This window comes from Paramisgurnus dabryanus, chromosome 18 (genome assembly GCF_030506205.2).
Source record: "Paramisgurnus dabryanus chromosome 18, PD_genome_1.1, whole genome shotgun sequence".
Lineage (NCBI taxonomy): Eukaryota > Metazoa > Chordata > Actinopteri > Cypriniformes > Cobitidae > Paramisgurnus > Paramisgurnus dabryanus.
The window spans coordinates 19,504,042-19,518,846 of record NC_133354.1 but is presented as its reverse complement, the minus strand read 5'-3'; the positions used below and the strand labels follow the sequence as shown (position 1 = coordinate 19,518,846).

The 14,805-nt window shown below is 38.1% G+C and overlaps 2 protein-coding genes across 4 annotated transcripts; both read right to left on the bottom strand.

Moving 5' to 3' along the window:
- Positions 1 to 472: 472 nt before the first annotated feature.
- On the bottom strand, positions 473 to 7,253 carry trpc2b (transient receptor potential cation channel subfamily C member 2b). The gene is made up of 12 exons (XM_065287740.2): positions 6,535 to 7,253; positions 6,218 to 6,427; positions 5,911 to 6,075; positions 5,655 to 5,829; positions 3,844 to 4,044; positions 3,561 to 3,723; positions 3,364 to 3,456; positions 3,092 to 3,284; positions 2,891 to 3,018; positions 2,710 to 2,785; positions 2,426 to 2,540; positions 473 to 2,010 (listed from the first exon to the last, which is right to left on the bottom strand). Exons 1-12 carry the CDS (start codon positions 7,147 to 7,149, stop codon positions 1,229 to 1,231), a joined length of 2,916 nt encoding a protein of 971 aa, XP_065143812.2. The 5' UTR covers positions 7,150 to 7,253; the 3' UTR covers positions 473 to 1,228.
- Positions 7,254 to 8,985: 1,732 nt separating this feature from the next.
- Positions 8,986 to 14,017, bottom strand: xndc1 (xrcc1 N-terminal domain containing 1). 3 transcript variants are annotated; one of them, XM_065287204.2, is made up of 9 exons: positions 13,840 to 14,017; positions 13,384 to 13,525; positions 13,121 to 13,276; positions 12,842 to 13,014; positions 12,172 to 12,269; positions 11,938 to 12,092; positions 11,753 to 11,825; positions 9,769 to 9,986; positions 8,988 to 9,616 (listed from the first exon to the last, which is right to left on the bottom strand). In XM_065287204.2, exons 1-9 carry the CDS (start codon positions 13,882 to 13,884, stop codon positions 9,369 to 9,371), a joined length of 1,308 nt encoding a protein of 435 aa, XP_065143276.1. In that variant the 5' UTR covers positions 13,885 to 14,017; the 3' UTR covers positions 8,988 to 9,368. The 3 variants fall into 3 exon arrangements, with proteins under 3 accessions (XP_065143277.1, XP_065143276.1, XP_065143275.1); XM_065287203.2 differs by having other exon boundaries at positions 8,991 to 9,616; positions 11,753 to 11,828; XM_065287205.2 differs by lacking the exon at positions 13,840 to 14,017 and having other exon boundaries at positions 8,986 to 9,616; positions 11,753 to 11,828; positions 13,121 to 13,250; positions 13,384 to 13,497.
- Positions 14,018 to 14,805: the final 788 nt, after the last annotated feature.

Genomic DNA, 14,805 nt, shown 5'->3' with positions numbered 1-14,805 from the left:
AGGTGATGAGTTTATGAATTATTATGAAGGCTTTAGGGAACAGCAGCTGTGTCACAAACAGCAAGTGTTGAACAAGCTGTAACCTGCACACATGATCTCTTGGGTCTATTACTTTAGTCGCATGGATCCTGTAACCATCTCACCGTTTACGTCTATAATTCTCTATGCTGTTTTGATTATCATTTGTGAATTGTAAAAATGAATTATTTCTATACTGTACATTAATTTCTTTTGCATAAAATGTGACCCTGTCTGTGAAATCCAGGTTATGCGATTAGGAGCAATTGATTTCAATCTTTGACATGATTTTACTCAGTCAATATTAACGATTATGTAGGATGATTTCAGGTAGAAACCAAATCACAAAAAAATGACAATCAAATAATTTCACTTCTGTTTAGGAACATTAAACACAAAACACATTTATGACTGATAAGTGTTTTAATGTATTTCAAAAACATCCATACACAAAATATTCCAGTATGTTGATTAAGTGCTGCTCTGTGGAGCTACAGTAAAGGACAGACAAGACATTTAGGGGCGGTTTCCCAGAGATGGGGCTCAGTACCAAACTAAAATGCAGGACTGAACTGCCTTAATTTAAAAACACCATCTTAACATATATCAGTGCCATTGTTTTGTCTGAAGATGCATATCAGTATTGTTTTTCGTAAGATACAAACAAACCTAACGTCTAGTCCTGGATTAATCTAAACCCTGTCCGGGAAACCATCCCTTAGAACAGTGGTTCTCAAACTTTTTGGCGTGCTGCCCCTCTTGTGTGCGGTGCATCCCTTCATGGCCCCTCAAGTAAAATGTATGACATAAAACATCCCAAGACTTAAAATCTGAATTAAACAAAACATTAAATTATATAATTTAGTGCTCTTTTTTATTTTAGTGCCTTATTTTCTGAGGTTTAATTACATAAAATTTATGATAAATTAATTAATGTATTTTATAAAATGTCCTTAAATCTCAGGGCCCCCCAGTTTAAGAACTGCCTTAGAATACCACATCTTAATGCCGCTCTCAAAGCAGACTATTTATACAGTGACCCCCAAAACTATTTGGACAGTAGAGTCACTGAACAAATTTTAATTATGACTTCTATATCCAAATATTGTTGAGCGGACTATTTCAGAAAGCATTTTGGTATCTTTAAACAAGTCAGCAGTTGAATGATTCTTAGTTTTGGACTAATTTGAATCAAAGAAATGAATCCCCGTCATTCTGGGCTGTTCACCGAGAGGTCAAATTCCTGAGAACCAAAGCCGGTGTCTTGAGAGATCTCACTGTCGGTTGGAGACAATACATGATTTCCACTGAAAATTAACTTCATCTCTTTTCTTCCTAACTTTTCTTCTATCCTCTTTGCCATGAAACTCACTAAGTTTTCTCTGTTTAGGTTGATCTTCATCTCCTCACTTGCACTTTCTGTACTGACACCAGCATTAGATCCATCATTTATCCCTTCATTTGTTTCCTCTATATTATCTCTGGCTTCCTCAGTCATCATCACTGTCTCATCTTCACTCTTTCTCTTAGTCTCTGCGTCTGTACTGGTCTCTATATCTATGACCGCCTCATTTAAATCCTCCGTTTGCTCGCTCTCTGTATTGTTTCCGGCACCTTGATGATTACCATTCTCCTCATCAATGTCCACTGTATGTTCCCCTACCTCACTGGTCTGCCCTTCATTTGACTCTTTATCTATCTCGGTGTCACTGGCTGGAGACTCCTGCATGCCCATAGTTCCTCTGTTTTCATTGGTTTCCCCTAGATCTTTATTGTGTGCAGAAGTGTCCAGAAGAGGAGTCTTCCTCTCATTGCTGAAGTCCCTGAAGTTGTTTTTGGCTCCAACAATGTACTTCCCCAGGAAAGAAGAGCCTCCGGATGGATCCGCTTTGGTGTCGCCTGTGTAGTTTTGCAGGTTCGAGTGGATCTGCTTCATTTCCGTGTGGAGCCGACCGACCACTTTGCTCAGCTCTGTGATTCGGTTCCCAACGTCTATGGGAAAGCCATTCATGGTTATTTAAGTATCATGCGATCGTCTATACTGTATATAATTGCCAATATTTTCATATATTATTTGTGCAAGCAAACTAAAGTGATTATTTACATGAAATCATCCTATATAATGTGTGAAAATAACCTTTGATGCTGAGTAAGGCCATTTTAATATTGAGGTCAATGTGTGAAATTAAACTTGGTGCTGACAAGGTAGCTCAGGTTTATTGATAACATCACGTTATGCATTCGGCAGATGGTTTTATCCAAAGCGAATTACAGTGCATTCAGTCAAAACATTTATGTTTACTTCTTGGATCGATCCCATGACCTTTTTGCATTTCTAACCCCGTGCCCAACCAATTGAGCTTATTGGTAACATAGAGATAAAACAGGAGCACAATTTCTTCCATACCTTTGCGTTTTGTCTCCTCAAACTCTCTCCTGGCAGATTCGATGTAGCGTTGAACCAAAGCCCGGATCACTTGCTGTCTGTATGGTACCCGACCCTCCCCTGTGCCCTTGTCATCCTGCAGTATTGCATTTGAAACAGAGTAACAGAGTCACAGTGATAGGTTAATAAAATGTTGCACTTGAATAATACATGCTTTTAGAGAAGATAAAAGAAAATAACATTTACTGAGCATATCAATAAGCAAACTTTCAATCTGATGTAAAGCGTGAATGTGAGTTTTGTACCAAGGATGGGATGGGAGGATAATCCGGACCCGAGTTGCAGTTGAGACAACAGCAGCAGATCCTTCTGAAAATTCCTCTTAAATATATAAAAGCAAAATATTATTGAGATTCCTGGAAATCTATTTTATGTTTAAATTCTGTTTTATCTACAATGAGGACTACACAGATTTTCTCTGCTGACCGTAAGAGGTAAAAAACGGCTTTTGGAGAGGGAATAATGTTGAAGGGAACGGGCATAGTCAGTCCTTCTCTGAAGTAGCTTAGATAGAGCTTCGAACGGGCAAACTTCCACTCTACATCAGCATCATCCTATAGGAAAGGATAATGTAAATAAAACACAGAGCATGTTCATTCCTTATCAGGATTTTATTACGTTATCCACCTCAATTTTCTGAAAAGAGTTGGTGATCATGGCGATGAGCATGTTGAGAAGTACAATGACTATAAGCAACGTGTAGATGCCATAGAGGATCCTGCCAACAAACTCGGCCAATACAAACTCAGGCATATCCACGTAGGTTTGATCAGCTACACCAAACATGGTCCAGAAGAGATAGCGGAAGGTTTCGTTTAATCTGTAAATGATTAAAGTATAGACATAGATTAAACAACATCACACATTCAGATTTTGCATATGCAGCGAGCAGCGTATACCTTCCAAGGTTAGGGGAGATCACATAGGGGACATAGATGTTGTTGATACCACACAGGAAAGCTGTTCCAATGATTACCAAAATAAACATAAATCTGGGAAGAAACGAGACATGGTAATGAGAAGTAGAAGGGTGGGGTCAAATATGGACAAACCCAAAATATTAAGCATAATAAGCAATGGACACCAAAGTAAATACCTCATCATATCATCGATCATCTTTCCAATAGAGATCTGCAGTGTACCAAGAGATTCATGTGCTGGTAAAATATAAGCCAAGCGAGTGAAGCTTAACATGCTAGTCACTGCAAACAACACTTCAGCGATAAACTGAGGATCCTCCTGATGCCAACCATCACGCACTGTACAGTATAAAAAACAATGTTACTGTGGTACGCAGATGATTTTTTGGGGACGTATCACGTGCCACATTGACTGGTCAAGTAATGTTTAAATATGCGAGTGTCTGCGCTTTCACTCACAGGCTTCTGTGAAGTAGACACACTCGTCGTGGTTCTGGGGTAAGTCGCACACGACGATGCCCTTTAGCATGACGACCACTCTCAGAGTGAATGAAGCCAGATACATGCTAAGAACCAGACAGTCAAGACAGTTCCACCAGTCCAGAAAGTAACTTCTCAGGCCTTCAATCCAAACCTCCTTACATTCAAACCAGAAGAAACCTGCATAGAGTCGATTAACTCAGATGTTTTACAGTGCACCCGACGTTTATATCAGTTTAAGATGGGAATCAAACTTATATCCTTTCTATGTTGCCACACTCTTAAAAATAAAGGTGCTAAAAGGGTTCCAGCATTGCTATTTTTGTTTCCTACAAAATTCTTAAAAGATCAATTTCTTGCCTCGTTATGTTGAACCTTTACACTGTAATAAATGATTTGTTGGTACAACTTAAGAAAGTAAGTTTCCTGGTTACCTTAAAATTTGTAGATATAATAGTAGTTTGGACAAAAAAATTTGTGTTAAAATATTGAGTCAACTAATATGTTTTGAGTTGAATTAACTCAAACTTTCACGGCAACCACACACACACAAAAAAAATGCAGCATGAAGTTAAAACGACTTAAAGGAAAACACCACCGTTTTCAACATTTTACTGTGTTCTTCCCTCAACTTAGATGAATTAATACATATATATCTTTTCTCAATGTGTGCACTTAATCTTTGTACAGCACGTCATGAATGTGTTAGCATTTAGCCTAGCACCATTCATTCCTTAGGATCCAAACAGGGATGAATTTCAAAGCCACCAAACACTTCCATGTTTTCCTTATTTAAAGACTGTTACATGAGTATGTATGGTGGCACAAAATAAAACGTAGCGATTTTGTAAGCGGATAAAGAATAACAACTATATTGTATGGTGTAAGAGCACTTACTTTGCGATCTCGGGCGCAGTTCTCAGGATGGATGATGTTACTGCGCCTGAGGTCGAAGTGTTGCAAACTAAGTACTCTTCCGCCATACAATATACACAGATTTTTTTTTGTAACTGTGGGCGCTGCCACTGAGCTTTTCTGTTTATGATTTCTGGTGAGCCACTAAAGCTAACGGTAGTCTATTGCAAAGGACACAAGCGTGCAGTTTTGACTGGCTGTTTGATGTTTATTATGAAATCCAGGAAGACCAGCATAATTTTTGCAGTTAGGAGTTGCCATAATAGCTAATACAAACACAGTAAATCTTTATAAAACATTTGTTTTAACCATAATCCATGCACAATGTAGTTTAATATTTTTATTAGGGTTTGTTCAAATAACTTACAATGTGTTGAATGAGAAAGATACTGCTGACTTTGTCGGACCGCATGAAGCTCGACGTGTCGCCATAAACAAGTCCATTTAAAATTGCCGTTTAAAAAAAACTCACACCAGAGGGACAGTTGAGACATTTTAAACCAGCCCCTGAAAAGTTAAAAACACGAAGTTGTGCTCCCACTACACTGTTTTCTACTGAACTATTTCTATTGAACCGGAAGTCTCGCACCGGAAAGGAAATATATCACTTACTTCCGCGTTCGAGAAAAAGGTTGATAGTTCTCATTTTTTATCCACTTAGAAATTCGCTATGTTTTATTTTGTGCCACTTTACTTACTTGTGAAAGACTCTACTAGGAAGTAAAGCGCATCATTGAGTTTGAGAAACACCCATACAGTCACAAAGAACCTTTCGGAAACCTATATTTTTAAGACTGTAGCACCGTGCTTTACTATTAAACTACAGAATAATCGTCCAGCAAAAGGAAATAAGTTCTAATAAAAATACAACCTACCAACCACCCAGACCATGTGAAAGGAGTTGTGCAGCATGTTCTGCTGGCGGGAGGCAAAGTTTTCCCGATATATCTCCATTGCAATGGATTCCCCCAGCAGTGTAATGAGAAACCACAAATATGAGGCAGAATGGAGGAGGAATTTAATCACGGGAGTCTTCAGAATCTTCCCTAACTGAGAAGAAAACATCACATGGTCACAAACACTTGATTGGAAACACTGAAGACTTCAACGCATTTGTGTATTCTGCAAAACCTTTGACTTTGGTGCAATCCAGTAGACAAGGCAAAGGATGGGCATGGTCAAGAAAATCCCGAAAGACACCAGGAGCTTCCAGGTTGTTCTACTGCCCCTCCAACCTGAAAGGTTTCCACACCAGATGGAGGAGAGCACCTGCTGGCAGATCGGATGAGCTACAAACTGCAATACAAATGAAACATGCTTAAGAAACATTGTGATGACCAATGCGCAGTCCGGCTAACTATTGGTTTAGGGTCCAGTCCTCCCTACAAGCAGGTTTGCTGAACAATAGCAGGGAACCAACAAAAAGGTCCCACATTACCCGTTTTTGATTGTAGTTGACTGCAAGCCTTAAGCGAGCCAAGTTAGGGATGCCCTCCTCAAATGCCTGCTGGTCCAGCTCATCCTCACTGTCTTCATCCAGATTGCCACAGTTGTTTAGGATAGTGGTGACCTCACTTTGATTCCGGCACATTCCAAGCAGCTCCACGGCAAACTCCTGGCACAAATCCTCAAGGGCGAGATACTGAGGCTGCATTGGTTAAAGGAGAAAACAATTGTACAAGCAAGAGAACACAGCATCAGCATGTTTAACCCTTCAAAACACAGCAGAAAAAGCAGGCCCCTGCTTTACCCAACCTTAAATTCAGGTTCCTTCTTAGACAGCTTGCGAAGATCCCGGCTTAGTCGAAAGGCGCTGAGCATTGCATCTTCTGCGGTGATGGACAGGTAGGCACGACTTGCAATGCCTCGGTAGGTATTGATGCGAGACAATGAGAACTTAAGTAAGTCATACTGGCGACCATTTGTACACTCCAGGCACGCACATGACATTTTATGGGGCCAGGGAATTTCGTGACCTTTCTGATTGAGCATGGTCACAATTTCATACAGATCCTTCTGACAGGCCAGCGTCAGTGGTGTCACTCCAGGGGCAAACTGTGAATCGTCGATGGAGTGGTCAAAAATGGCCATAGAGAAAGAGCGAACGTCCATCTTATTGCCCTTTTCCTGATCCAATCGATCGAGAAGGCGCTTGACCACACGAGGTTGGTTGGTATCCACGGCCACCAGAAGAGCTTCGTGGATCTGCCGGAAGTCAAACTTGATGCCTTGGATCAGGGTGTTCATGGTGTCCTCAAAACCCAGTCTGATGGACAGGTTTAGTGCTTCTCTCCATTGCCTGTCTTCAGTGTCATCCAGCTGACGGATGATGCCGTCACCCGTCTTCAACAGAGATGAGACCAACTGCATGTTCCCCTCGCGGATGGCACCGATGAGCTCCGGGGGGAAGCGAAACTTCTTGTTCACAATCTCGCGCCATTGTTCTGGCTATACAAAGACAAAACTTTAATTATTTGAATGCATAGCAACATCTAGCTACAATATACTGTAAAAAAAGGTGGATCAACTTAAAATTGGTAACACATAAAACATTTTTTTAAGTTGAAAAAAACGTTTTAGGTGTTACCAATTAAAGTAATTAATCCAACTTTTTACTTTTTACATGGTCTGTTATTAAGAAATACTTAAAGGTATTCCGGAGGACTTTCTTTTTCCGGGTGGATCATCAAGACTATTGGTCCTCCTAGCTGTCAATCAGGAGTGTTGCGCAATTGCATATTTTTTTTAAAAAGTGAAGAAGGCGGTTCTTTTCTAAAATTCGAGAAAATCCTCCGCTACACCTTTAATGTTATTCTGTCGCAAATACTTCATTTCATTTCATTTTCGAGACAGTTGTCTTTATTTGTCCATGCATTACATGTACAAATGTTCATTTATACTAAAATAATGGAATCCAAATGGTTTTGAGACTTACAAAATAAATAATAAATATGGACAATTTGCACTAATTCCAGGTCACTAACCATATGACCAATTTGACGTGTACTTCAAATATCAGATAGTGTTTAAACTATTTAAGTCAATGTAGTTCTAGTGCACAATGTTATGAAGTATGAAAGGTCTACTGTACATAACAAACACTTTAACAAATTTAGAAATTCATGTTTCAAGAAATTCATGTTTCAAGAAATTCATGTTCCAAATTCAAGAATTTCACCCAAATTGTCATACAAATAACATAATTCATAATGAAAACAATTATATCAAGAAAATGCTGGCTTTTGACCCTACGCTACATAGACATATAGCAAAAAACATCCACATAATATGTACTATAAAATAGGGGCGGTTTCCCAAACAGGGTTTAGATTAATCCAGGATTAGGCCTTAGTTATTCTGACATTTAAGTAGTATATAAAAGCAAACCTTCCAAAAAACAATATTGGTGTTCATCTTGAGACACAATGGTACTGATATATGTTAAGATATATTGGTGCAAGATGTTTTTCAATTAAGGCAATAATTTAATAAAATATTATAAAATATTCAGGCGGTTTCCCATACAGGGATTAGACTAGTCCTAGACTAAAATAAATGTAAAAGTTGTCGAAACTAAAAATAACTTGCATTTACATATCTTAAAATACATCAGTGCCTTTTGTTTTGCCTCAAAATGCACACAAGTAATGTTTTCTGTAATTTCCTAATTAAACTAAGGCCTAGTCCTGGCTTAAGCTAATCTCTGTCCGGGAAACCACCCCATAGTCTCATAATTCATATAATATTAAAAAATATTGTATCATAATTGTGCTTTTTTCCTACCGTGAGGTTTTCCATCTTCGGATATGAAAAAATTACAGTGGAGCTCTAACAATGGATGACTTTCATGTCCAATGTATATCCAGCAGCTTCAACCAGTAGCGCCATTTGTGACATCTAATCCTGATCTAAAGAGTCTGAGATTATAACAAGTGGCACGAGTCCATTGGTTCTCCACCACTGAGCAGCTAAAACACGCCTGAACGATTTCATCCTGAACAAACCAAATAACATGTGCTGTTTCCCGAAGGACCAGCCAATTAAAAACGCAACTGTGACACTATGTTGCTTCCGTGAGCTCGCTAAGGACTCCACATTTTCCACCTCTTTTATCAACAGACTTCCTCTATTTAACACCTTTGTAAACTCTCTCATTGTTTTGTATAAACTCATGCTTTGTTTTGGGAACAAAGAAAACATTTATTATTTTATTATTCCATTTCAGTTATGAGAACATGTTCTATACAAGCAATGTTTTTTTTTTTTTAACAAAAAAATGAGCATGAATAATGTGACAACAGATGTTTAGTCCATAAATGTTTACAACTTCAGATACATTAAACTTTTTTGTCATTATGACCCATAGTACAAACATAACCAATTTTTAAGACTGTCTTTATGAAAACAATTGAAATGCATTCAGATTAAAACAGTTTAGGTTTGACATGTGTTCTTAAAGATACACACAAGTCATTACATTATACAATATTTACTGACAGGTAATCCATATTGTCCAGGGCTTTGGAAACTATGCGGAAACCTGTTTTATATTTACATATTGCTGTATTAAAAGGACAAGTCCTTTACATTCAGTCCAGCCACACAATACTTGGCTCTACGGTGTCGCCACAGGTGCTGGCGTGCTGCTGGATGCGGTCTGGTGGGAATCTGATGGAGCAGAGAGGACATGGAACCATAAGCTCATCTGCTCCAGAGCCAAAAACAGGGAGTTGCCGTGAGCTCATGGCCCCTGTTTCCATGACTTCCAAAACCTCAGCTGGATCAGACTCCATACAGGTGGAAGCATGGAGAGGAAGGTAATCAGGACTGAAGGATACTGCATGGACAAAAAGCAAGAGAAACATGAACATCACTATGCAAGGTAAATAAAAACAGTTTACATGTGTATAATAAAAAAGCCCAGTACCTAAGCAATGTAACTGAGCGAAACCAGAATCTTTCCAAATGTGCATGTGAATAATCATTTACCTCCACAAAGAGGACACATGGTCTCAGGAGACACGAGGTCAGTAGAGATCTGTGGAGCAGGAGAGGCAGGTTCCTGTGTGTCCACTGGTCTCTCATTGGGTTTACAGGCTCTTTTCTCTGTTTTGACACCTCTGGCTGAACTTGATGAGATGGTTTTATGTGTTGAAGCTGTAGATCTGGACCTCTTCAATGCCGTACTATTGTTAACTAGGCACTGCCTGAAGGACCCACATTAAATAAAGCATGTATGAGTATAGATAGTTTTATCGGACGCACGTGCGTTGCCGCGGATGCGTGTCTGGGCAGAACTTAACTTTTGCTTAATGGTCTGGCTAGTGGCTAAACTGAACTCTGTAAAAAATACCTCATCGAAAATAACAAATGTTTTGGTTTCCTAAAAATGAGGGGAGACTTGCTATGTGAAGTGAGGTGTGGCAGCCAATCTGAAGTTAACATTGTATACATTACAAGTACACATTTTACACAGTAACTGTAGCACAGTGTCTTTTTTATACACTTTAGTTATGGTAATCTATTTATTGTTTATTTTGCTTGTTATCAGACATAAACTACTCTACAATGACTTTGTTGTTACTTATTCTTAGCATAGTTTACCGGAGTTATGTTTGTTCCACGAAAGCCGTTTGTTTATGTTATTCCTGCTGAAACCGTCTATATACATATACAGTACTATATGAAATGATACACCGTTTTGGAAACATTTTAATTTACCATTTATTGGTACATAATATATGATATATAATATAGGTATAGGTTATAGGTATATTTTTATGTTTTATTCTGTGAACTAATGACAAAACTTTTCCCAAATTCCAAATAAAAATATATTATTATTTTTATACTATTTTTAAACTGCTGTAATATATTTATTATTTTTAAATATTATTTTTTTTTTTTAAAAAGATTACATTTTTATAAACAAATTTGCATTATTTCAAGTTGAATACATTTTTTCCTATTATCTGAATAATAATTTAGTAAAAATTAGAAATGTATTGAAAGTTTCATTGTTTGACAACAAAAAATGTTTTTTATAATTAAAAATGTTGCTTTAAACACACACAGTTATCTTAAAGGACAAGTTCGGTATTTTAGACTTAAAGCCCTGTTTTCAGATTGTTTATGGTCAAATAGAATGGTTTTGACTGAAATTTCGACATTTTCGGCTGCCCTGAGAATTTTCGCGTGTTTGTGTTTCAGCTCAGACCTCTACAATGGGTTTAATGGTGCACTGGAACAATCCTTCCTAAAATGCATTAAACTTTCGTTTACAAAGACGTGAAACTCACCGAGTGGTCAGGGGTGTTCACTGATATGCTCACACAAAAATCGCTCCAAAAGACGCATTCCAACAGGTTTTATCGTAGTTTTTACCAACTCCATTGACATGTATTAGATGTGCTGTGAGGTACGGTATTACTCCGCGCCGGGAACTTTGTTTCTATTCTTGCAATTGGCAAAGGCGGATTAGCGCCACCACCTGGGCTGGAGTGTTTATTATTCAAGCTCTAAGCGGAAGAATGTACGGGTGTGAGGCGTTTGGAGAAATAGGTCCACAAGTTAACAACGAATGCTAAAACAGCTATTGGAAAGCATCTTTTGCAGCGATTTTTGTGTGAGCATACCAGTGAACACCCCTGACCACTCGGTGAGTTTCACGTCTTTGTAAACGAAAGTTTAATGCATTTTAGGAAGGATTGTTCCAGTGCACCATTAAACCCATTGTAGAGGTCAGAGCTGAAACACAAACACGCGAAAATTCTCAGAGCAGCCGAAAATGTCGAAATTTCAGTCAAAACCATTCTATTTGACCATAAACAATCTGAAAACAGGGCTTTAAGTCTAAAATACCGAACTTGTCCTTTAAGAAAAACCAAGAACTTGCTTGATTCTATTTTGGGGGTTGTATAGACCACAAATCTTCTATTCATATTATATTAATAGTTTTTGTCTCAAACCTTACCGTGCCTTTGACTTCCTCTTGTGTTCCTCAGGTGTCCTCACTTCTTCAGTGGAAGAACTAACTCGACTAGATTCTACTGAAAGAGAAACACAAACCCAACATTTATACTGTATCATCTCCTTACGACAGTCATTCTTTCACCTGACTTGTTTAAAGGTCAAATAGCTACTTTCCAGGTGAGGTACCTGTACTTATGCTATTGTCTCTCTGAGGTGTTGTGCTAGATGTGGAGCTGTTGGGGGACGTTGATAATGAGCGTCTATTAGAGCGGGCAGCTATGACCATGCGCCCTGCCCAACTCAAACTCTCAGGACTCCTTTTCGCATCTGGAGAGGCATCCCTGTCAGAAAGACAAGTATTAGCTATCTATTTTCATGTAAAAACATATAAAAGCATGAAATAATGTAGGTATGAAACACCTATTCCTCACACCCCCTGCGATTCGTCCGAAATATGTGTTTTGGACAGCTGGGCTGGACAGCCACTCTTTTACAGAAGTCATCTTGTCAGGTGTGTGCTGTGAAACATTTACAAAGTTTTCGAATGTTACCATGTTTATACCATGTGTGGAAAATATATGAATGGATTATACAGTTAAAGGGACACTCCACTTTTTTTTTAACTAGGCTCATTTATTATTATATTACGCAGTGCCCAAAATAGTCCCAGCTATTAAATATCATTGCCCCTGCTACAGCCATGGTACGGCAGCAAAGTCCTTGATTACTACGCCAGAATAAGAATATAGTTCCTAGCCAAATCGGCCTAGAAAATCACAACTTTTAATTTTCCGTCAGTCTTAGTACACGATGTAACTGCAGAAGAGACAAGTTTTAAATAGGAAAAATATTAAAACTTTTTGGTTATTTTTTAGCATGATGCTAATGGTCTAATCAGATTCAATGGATTGTGCTAAGCTATGCTAAAAGTGCTAGTGCCAGACCCCGAAATCAGCTAATTGGATTCCAAAACAGTAAAACTTTGAGTATATTTAAAAAAAAAAAATGGAGTGTCCCTTTAACATCAACTAACCTAATAATCTATAATCAAAGACACATGATGAAAAACAATGATCAAACATATGCTTACCATGTTTTGGGGAGCAAGTGCTTCCTGTTGGCCTGAGATGTCTTCAGTCTGGTCTTCTTTGGTGCGGACGCGCAGAAACGACAGACCAAACTGAGAATGTTTGTTGAAAGGCTGTGTGCAGGTAACTCGCAACCTGTCCCAGCTCTCTTCAGCAGCCGGGTGGAGAAAATCAGCTGGACATAGAAGAGTTTAACACATTAACTAACTAGTTTATTGTTAATGTAGTCTTGTCAGGTTTAACAAACACAAATGTGTAATGTACATCGAAAACCTTTTTACCTTTTTTAAACATGCGTACGGTTTGGCGACCAGTGCCCTGCCTTGCGTCAGCTGGATTCATGAGTGTTGCAGTGGGCAGCAGTGTGACATAGGGATGGTCTAAAGACCAAGAGGAGCGGCCAACATCCACCTGAATGAACGCAGAGCCACAGTTGCCTTTACAAACAAAAACAGGAAGACCATGAACATCAAAGTCAAATACATGCACTGAATTAGTAGATACATAAAATGGACAAAATATAATCACAGATTATTAAACCCACCAACATCAAGGAATCCTATAGCAGATGCACGCTCCATCTGTAATTCAACCCTAAGTACTCCACTGCGGTCCTGCGCACTGCATAACCACGGTCTGCTGTTTTCACTGCTGTCACACAGATTATCCACCCCATTCTTTATGTCCTGCAATGTTTTATATATGACAAGTTATATAACATATAGACTGCTTAACATATATATAATGCTTTACATACAGACTGCATTGTATATGAAGAACGATGCTTTATACAATGGCAACATTTACATATACACTGCATTACATGATACTTAATAGATAATAACAATGATACTTTTTATGACTTTCAGATGAAATATTGATGACTGTAAGCGTAAATTTAAACCAACATTTATTTCTTTTTCATGTCTAACTAAGATGTAACAAGCCTATGGTGGTGTACACAACAAGAAGTAACGTTATATAAATACATTTTACTTACCTGTGATGTAAACGAGACGATGTGTTTAATTCTGACTGGAGCCATCGTAAAATGTTTTAATGTACAACAAAACAGTTATGAAGTATAACTATAACTCATTATTTTGAACATTCCCCACCGGGAACACTTTCCTGTATTTATTTTTTCCCGCCACCTCATTCCGCCAAAGACCTCAGTAACTCCGCCCACAGAACTCCGTTCTTCCGGTTCTCGAGAGCGAACCATGATGCCCTCTCGTGGCTCAGAAGTAAATAGGCTTGTTCGACTTCATGCGGCGCTATTTTGATTTAGAAATGTGAAACCCCCCTACTACACTGTCTATTTTTGATGTATTATATATTTTTATTTTATTTTAGTTTCTCCTTTTCTGTATTTTTTATTTATTTTATCTAATTGATATGTTAAGAATATGATTGTAAATTTAGTGTTATCTCAGTCTTCTTTGTAATTCTCCTAGTTATAAATGCCTTTTTGTATTTCTTGTTCAAAGCATTAAAAATGTTCCGCTCTTAAAAGCAAACTCCGTATGATTTCGCATATTGATCTCGCGATACTTTGACGTCATTTGGCTGTCGATTCTTGCGGCCGCATGAAGTCATGAAGACGAAAATCCAGTATCATTTGCAATTGTCGCATAGAAACTATTATAAAGAAAGAATATTTTAAACTACAGTTAAGTTATGCTCAAGCTTTTTATGTCGAGCTGTTTTTGTAGTACTGGAGACAACAGAAACTAGGTATTATAAGTATTATTATAAATTATGTGATTTCTGTTTGTTAGTAAAAATTACTTTTCTATAGTAGGCCTATGCGTTAAGATTTTATCTTATTTTCAAAAAGGTGTCGTGTTAATCAAATATGCACTCTATGATGACATGTTTTTATTTTTTATTTTACACAAGATAGGCTTGTGTAAATACATGCTGAAAGCATGAGAACATGGTTTGGTTTGAGATGATTATTGCA

Excerpts from the sequence above, each read along its gene's own strand:
- trpc2b (XM_065287740.2), bottom strand. The coding sequence starts at position 7,149 with ATGCAGTTGGTCTCATCTCTGTTGAAGACGGGTGACGGCATCATCCGT. Across the intron at positions 5,830-5,910 it reads GGATTGCACCAAAGTCAAAG|TTAGGGAAGATTCTGAAGAC; the intron begins GTTTTGCAGAAT and ends TTTTCTTCTCAG. Across the intron at positions 2,541-2,709 it reads ATCCTCCCATCCCATCCTTG|GATGACAAGGGCACAGGGGA; the intron begins GTACAAAACTCA and ends GCAATACTGCAG.
- xndc1 (XM_065287203.2), bottom strand. The coding sequence starts at position 13,884 with ATGGCTCCAGTCAGAATTAAACACATCGTCTCGTTTACATCACAG. Across the intron at positions 13,015-13,120 it reads CGTACGCATGTTTAAAAAAG|CTGATTTTCTCCACCCGGCT; the intron begins GTAAAAAGGTTT and ends TTCTATGTCCAG. Across the intron at positions 9,987-11,752 it reads AAGAGGAAGTCAAAGGCACG|GCAGTGCCTAGTTAACAATA; the intron begins GTAAGGTTTGAG and ends TGGGTCCTTCAG.